The 7,515-nt window shown below is 35.2% G+C and overlaps 2 protein-coding genes across 4 annotated transcripts in view; one reads left to right on the forward strand and one right to left on the reverse strand.

The window, feature by feature from the left end:
• kug (kugelei) overlaps positions 1-3,132 on the forward strand; it is a 143,976-nt gene extending 140,844 nt beyond the window's left edge. For all 3 annotated transcript variants that reach the window (XM_066736562.1, XM_066736565.1, XM_066736563.1), the window contains one exon: positions 19-3,132. In XM_066736562.1, coding sequence (XP_066592659.1) covers positions 19-575 — 557 coding nt within the window. In that variant the 3' untranslated portion in view covers positions 576-3,132. The remainder of the gene's footprint in view (positions 1-18) is intronic.
• Positions 3,133-3,269: 137 nt separating this feature from the next.
• Trap1 (TNF receptor associated protein 1) lies at positions 3,270-6,741 on the reverse strand. Its single transcript, XM_066736575.1, has 12 exons — positions 6,292-6,741; positions 6,084-6,182; positions 5,920-6,002; positions 5,622-5,849; positions 5,377-5,543; positions 5,195-5,304; positions 4,711-5,131; positions 4,491-4,638; positions 4,166-4,293; positions 3,912-4,090; positions 3,535-3,833; positions 3,270-3,467 (listed from the first exon to the last, which is right to left on the reverse strand). The coding sequence occupies exons 1-12, from the start codon at positions 6,404-6,406 to the stop codon at positions 3,366-3,368; spliced, it is 2,079 nt and encodes a 692-aa protein (XP_066592672.1). The 5' UTR covers positions 6,407-6,741; the 3' UTR covers positions 3,270-3,365.
• Positions 6,742-7,515: the final 774 nt, after the last annotated feature.

A 7,515-nucleotide genomic window follows, 5' to 3' on the forward strand; every position in this document is an offset into this window, starting at 1 on the left:
ATTAATTACTTTTTACAGTACACGGTTCGCTTGATCCAACGAGAGGTATATCAGTGCTGAACGAGGATCAAGAATCAGAGTACGTTGGTGATTCAGAATGCGGGACAGAATTCTCGGAGCAGTACAATTGTCCCGAAACGCAGTGTTTGAATCCTTTGGACAGTTGTGGCGAGGGAGAATACAAATACAAGAGCTCGAATAGCTATTTGCGGCATCCAAACACTTATCTGCCGCATTATAATATTCACACAGACGTGGAGAACGAGGCGAATCCGTTGAACGGACGCCTCAGCACGTTGGGATCGGACGAGGAGGAAGACGACGTAGTGCCTTATGGTTTCCCAAGCACCCGACGAAACCGGTGCCACAAGGGCGACGCGGAGGTGGACGACACGGGTTCGGTGGTCACGACGCTCGAGGAGCGAAATTCTTTGCTGGGCGGTACCACCAGTAACAGCGACATCTCCACCGGTAATCTCTGCGACATCGACGACACCGAGTACGAGATCACCGAGCAAAAGAGGAACGGCCGCTTTTGGTTATCAGGAAATAGCATCACTCAAACCTCTGTGTGACGAAAAGTCACATCACGAGTAATTATTATTATTACCAATAGACTGAAAGATGTGGTGCTCATTCCGCGCCAATTTCGACAACTGTGCATATGCAATTTTGTACATATTTAATATTAACGTAGATAGGAACTCTGTACAGGCAGCTATTGAGCAAGGAGCTGATCAATCGGGACGGTGTGGTTGTACACACCGGCCTGACGGTGTATAATATTATCTTAGCTAACTTTAAGTACACCGTGCCTCGTATCTCCCGAGAAAGGTAGAGCTTATGGGTATGTACCGGCGTACCTATTTCTCATGTATTCTCACGTTCAAAACACTTACCTATCGATATTATTCTAAAGAATTAAGGACTTTTGGTAATTATGCAAAATCGCAACGTCTCAAGATTATATCCGTTGTAATTTTATTCGCGCTTGAAAAATCTTCGGGGAAACCTTGCGAGATTTGGATGTTGAGAGTCGCTGCATGCCATATGGAACCGATTCCATTGACTCAACTATCAGTGCTTTCTTCTCCATTTCGCATCGTTTAATCGTGTGCTAATCTATTCTGGCTCTACCGAGGGAGATAAGATTCGATGCAAATATAGGTGAGGCCATCTTGAAGATAATTTATAAAGAGAAATTATCGCGCGAAGAAAGAAAATAATGTTAATGACCGCGTTGTCAGACCAATGACTATTATTTAATAATCCATATGCTTTAAACGCGAAAATTATCTGCAGCTATATTTCAAATGTTCATACAAAAACGAGATATATATATATATATATATATAAATAAATATTATATGTATGGTTACGTATTTTTTACCAATCGCTATAATCGATTTTATTTTCATTACTCGAGAATGAACCGAACTACTTAATAATGTATAATCAAAAAACTATGTATAGTCTAGTAAACGAATGAATTGATTCTAGTGAAGAAAAGAGATCAGTGCGTCGCTTTAAAGTTAAATGTGTGCGTTACGAAACGCATACGTAATTGCAGCAAGGCACAATTTAAGAATTAAGAGAATGTAAAACATTTTCACTGTGATGATAATAATGTTTATACGATGATCAAATGCTAGGATATTGTAACATAAACACTGAAATGCTAAATATTCCAAGTTTTATAAAGCGAATAGGGAAAAAACGCGGTGGGTCACATTCCTTCATGACGTATCAATAAGCAAAACCCGACGTTCCATTCATTTAATGTAACCAGTTATTTTCCAGCCAATCCCCGGTTAAATTGAGCAATAATTGCATACTCTCGTGCTGTCTTTTTTTTTTTACTATTTCACGCTTCGACAATTATATGCTCTTTAATAAGACTGCATAGCGATACAACCTAATCGCTGCTCACATTACGCTCTATTTATCATTCATATATTCGATATGGCAGACGTTCTTATCGCGAGATCTGCTCATATTGAATGAAACCACTCTCCGAACTGCCAATATTTCTTAATGCCATGCGGAAATCACATTTTTTCGTAAAAAGAAAAGAAACAATAACTGCCTGTCTCATATGTGCCTCAGGTGTTTCGTCATTTTCCCTGCGTTATGAATAACTTAGATCATTATACATATTATAATAGCAGCTAATTGAACGATAATGAATTTTTTAAGAATTTGGCGAGTTCGTCGCGTCAAAACTTCTTATTTATATGTTCCTGTTCTGTAAAGAATACCAGTTATTCTGCTCGCGTATGTATTGTAAATTAGTCAGTTACATTAGGAATAATACGAAACAGGGTGAATTATTGTTGACCAAGAATGAAATCATCGTTTCTTTCTACAATTCTTGTATGTGTTTAGGTTTGGCTGTAACACGTTACTGCTTCCTGAGGTTTCATGAAATAATTTATTTTACATTAGACTGATAATAAGCTTGTACAGATAATTTAATAGGTTGTAGCAAGTGAAATTGAATAAGTCATCAAGATGTATTTTATTTGCGTCAAAGCTTTATTAAAATTTACCAAAATTATACGATTGACACTTTGGCGCTAAAGCGATACATATACATACGTATAATTTCAGCATGGAGGGACGTTCATTGAATTATTGTTCTAATAACGCTTATGTCCCTGTGTGGTGACAAGCAAATCTAAAATAAATCTCTTATTTGCATGTGTTAACTTCACTTAATTAAATTTCATTTTTTGAAAGCGGATAAATAAGGTCGCATTGTGAACTGTATATTGTGCGTTACACCATATTTAAAAAATACGAATGATCATATATTAGTGGATGCAATACAATTAAAATTAGTGGGAAGAGATTACTAAAATGACTTTGTATATGTATTGTTTAATTTGTTTATTTATCGAAAACTTTACTTGAGGCTTAGGTGCTGCGACCCGTCCGCCAATTATACGGCAATTTTATTATGCAATAGATTTTTTATTTCTACTTTTTCTCTTTTATACCTTCCAACGCGAAATAACGAAGATTATTGATTACGCGGGTCTTCGTATATGAACTTAATGAATATCTAAATTCATTATTGTATACACGGTAGAGTCGACTAGTATGAAACATATCGATATTACAGAAATTTTCAGAGAATATGAAAAAACAAACTTATCTTGCTATAAATATAAAAAGTAACTATCATCAATTTGTAAAAAATCGAACTTTTGTAATAAAGAAACCAATCTTGCCTACAAATATCTTGATGATGAATATTTATGCCCTACTTTCAACTGTTTATTTCATATAAAATAATTTATTTCATACAGATATATACACATAACGAAATATAACAAAAATACTTAATTTAGGTAAGGAAAATTTTAGTGCTTATCGAGAGCCAGAGTTAACAATTCGTGCATTGGCTCTATTAGAATTCTTGGATCTTCGATTAATCCAGCACCGACCATTGCACTATCGAATAACTGAAACATATATTTGTTAATTATTTATTAGTAAAATTAAAATATCCCTTAATTCTTCCCTACTTACCTGCTTAATAACGCGGTCGGATAAATCGGCATTGGTCGTCGATAAAGTACACAACTTTTTAATCAATGGATGATTCGGATTTATTTCGAAACGTGGCTGCAAAAGATTATAACGCATCTCTTCGTTTATTTGCTGACTTTGTGTACGCAAGAAATGTCTCGCACTAGCCATGTCTTGGACAGTTATAACACAGGGATGAGACTCCAAACGACTCGTTATACGAATATCGAATGCTTTGTTCGTCAAAACTTTCTTCATGTGTCCTATAAGACTATCCACTTCTTCTTTGTTTAATATATCTGCAAGCAAAAAAAAAAGAATCGGTCAGACTATCCGTGATAAAAAGTTTAGTTAAATTTTCTTAATTAAGCATTTACTTAGATTCTCTGCTTCCTTATCCTCGCGCATTTCTTTTTCAGCAGATACTAAGTTGTGTGATTTGAATTGTCGCAATTGCATTAAAACTATTTCATCATACGGCTCGTAGCAAAATAGTACCTCTACGTTTCGCTTTTTAAGCGATTCGTAGTAAGGGGATTTCTCCGCGAGACTGCGGCTTTACGTACAAAAAATATATTAGTTAAGATTAGACTTGGATAATGAAATTAAATTATAAGGTTGTTGTATGTACCTCGGAGCGGATAAATAAAAAATATCTTTTTGTTCAGCTGCCAGGCGATTACAGTAATCTTGTAAGCTTACCCACTCGCCGGGTGCTGACGTAGAGGATTCAAATCTTAGCAATTTAGCTATATCTTCCTGAAAAAATTTACAGATAAAGAGCACCCTTGTACAATGCTGGAAATTGATTCGTGTACATTTCGGCTAATTACACCACATAATTTCTCAGCAAAAATTATACATATACACTAAACAATAACAGAACTGCAATTGAATTCATTTCCTACAGTAAAACCTATATTATATCATAAGAACTATTATCAAGTATACTGTACTTTCTCCGTTTGGTCGTTGCTCGTAACAATTCCTTCTTTTAAGAAAAGTCCATAATCACCATAGAAAATATTATACTTATCAGATTGCTTTTTCGACTGATCATTCAAGTATTTAATTATTCGTGCCGTAAGTACACTACGAAGTTTGCTGCAAGAAACATTGCATATAATATAACCTGTGCCATATAATATTAACTTTTACAATTAAAATTATACGTACCCAATAAGAACACTATTTTGGAGTAATTCTCGGCTCAAGTTCAAGGGAATATCTTCAGAATCTACTACACCTTTTACAAAACGCAACCATTTCGGTAACAGATTTTCAGCTTTGTATTTAATTAAGACCTTTCGACTGTAAAGCGAGACTCCACCAGTCGTATCTCTAGCCAAATCGAATAGACCGGGTTTGCTTTCTGGGAAGTACAAAAGCGCTTTGATGCTTAATGGAACATCGGTTGAATAATGTAGAGTAAATCTAGGGCTATCATAGCTATTGCTTATGAAACGATAAAATTCAATGTGATTTTCCAATGTAACTTGTTTAGGATCCATCATCCATAGTGGTTGGATTGTATTAGTTTTCTTGCCATTTATGAAAATGGGACTTCCGACAAAATTACTGTACTTTATAATTATATCTACAAATACGAAGATATTAAATTTTTCATTGTAATAAGAGTGAATAATTATTTTGGGCTTACTTTCGATCATGGCATCGTCGCTAAATTCGCGACAATCAGGTTTCAAATGAAGCACAATTTTAGTTCCTGGCTGAACACCTTCAGCATTTGAAATTTCATATGTACCAGAGCTATATGTAGAAAAAATAATTGGAGTTTACATATTCTAATCACTATCACATAATTTCAACATTGCTAATTACCCATCTGATGACCAGCAAAGCCCCTCAGCATCAGGATCAAATGATTTAGTAAATACCTCAACTTTATCAGCAACCATAAAAGCGCTATAAAAACCTACTCCAAATTGTCCTATGATATTTGATTGATCACCAGATGCTTGCTTATTTTTCAGCTGCTCCAAGAAAGCCTTAAGTATTAAAATTAAGAATATAAAAGTTGTATGCATTATAATATTAGGTTTTATCAAACATTAAAAAATACAAACCTTAGATCCTGAACGAGCAATAGTACCTAAATTAGACACTAAATCTTCCTTTGTCATGCCAATTCCTGTATCTTGGATGATAAGAATACGGTTTTGTTTATCCGTACTAATATGAATTTCTAAGCTCCTATCACCAGCATACTTAGCAATTGCCTCATCCGTCAACCTTAAATATCTTAATTTTTCTAAGGCATCACTAGCATTTGAGATGAGTTCTCTGACAAAAACCTAAAATGTAATATTTTATTAAGAAAAACTGATAAATAACAATAAAAATAGATCAACTTAATGTGCTTACTTCTTTATCTGAATATAAGGACTTGGCAACAATCTCCAATAGCATTTTTGTTTCTGACTGGAACTCATGCTTGGCTTTTTCTCCTGAAATATGTAATATACATGATTGGCCAAATCTAATATAAGAAATAATAATTCAAATTTCAAGCACCCACACACACACACCTATAGACTTCTCTGTATCCTTAATAATGTTATGATATTCAGGTTCACTTTGAGCAGCGGTTTGAGACGAAAAATATCTTGGACGATTCTGCTTGTCCACTAAATAAAAAAAAACGTCGTATTATTAATTTAATATAAATTGCATCATAAGCCTAGATGATTCGCTTACACATAACCTCAATAGAATGTAAATTTGTGTTTAACAAACCTGATAACAGTCTACATTGCCTTTCCTGATAGTTGTTTGAGAAAAGAATGGTAACAGGTCTTGCGAAACGATTTTTCAATTTAATGGCATTCCTCAATCTGAATGCTACAGCCATTTTTAAATAAAGTTTAGCCGGCAAAAATCAAACGCACCTACGTCCTATATCGAAATGATTGGATATTGAATGGAGTGAACCGTGAAGAGGAGGCGGAAGGTAGAAGAGAGCGAGCGAGCACATGTCACATTGGAATACACATGGAAAGATATAGAACGTCATAGAACCAATAAAACAGTAGAGCGAACGAAGCATGAAAATCTTCTTCCTATCACGTGGCGACCTCAGAAAAGCGCGGTCGTATTTGAATCTCGCGCACTATTGCACCGTATGAAGGTAAGCGTAAATTTATCATTTAAGAAAACATATATCACAAATGAATGAAGATAAAATATTTAACTGTAATTGATTGAAGCATATTATGCTGTACAAGCATGATACATATCTGAAATTCTATAAATAATAAAAAGTTCTATTATGCTTGACTTTGTCTCATCACGTTTTTTCATGTCATTTTAAGATAAATATGGAATAAAAATATAATGGAATCTAGAAAAAGGAACCATATGGGAGATGCGAGGGAAACTGGGTATTATTAGACCTGACTGAAGAAAAAAAACTTGGCACCTCTGTTGTATTCCATGCTGGTAAAAGCTCGCCATCCTCGTTGTACTACTTGTTGGTACAAATTTGCTTTCCTTCTTGTTACCTTTAGCGTGGTTAGAAGGGGAGCGTAGGCGCGAATCCCCAAAGGCTCTTATTTTATTCGCCTCCCTACTTAGAAAACACTCGGTCATACTCGTGGGAACTGGGAAATACATCCCGTGTTCCTACAGAATATTCACAAGCTTATTTTCCGTCTTCCAGTATCTATCACATATAAATACTATATGTATATGCATGTATGTATAAGAGACTAAAAGTTTAAATGCTCGAAGCACAAATGGTTCATCGAGTTTCGACGAGATTGGTTAAAGGGAAAAATAGGTCGAGAGCTGCATATCGAGAAATGTATACGTATTAGGCAGAGAGACGAATTTGTTTTTGAGAAAAAGAAGGAGATAACGGACGGTTCGAGCGAAGTATATAAGCATTTCTTATATCGATCCTGCGAGAAACCAACTGGAAAAGTCAGCAATCCTTAAAGTCTCCTCGTCGGCCGGAGCTTC

Source organism: Prorops nasuta, unplaced genomic scaffold (genome assembly GCF_024137725.1).
Source record: "Prorops nasuta isolate Cenicafe-Biocafe unplaced genomic scaffold, Cenicafe_Pnas_1.2 PNAS00015, whole genome shotgun sequence".
Taxonomy (NCBI): domain Eukaryota; kingdom Metazoa; phylum Arthropoda; class Insecta; order Hymenoptera; family Bethylidae; genus Prorops; species Prorops nasuta.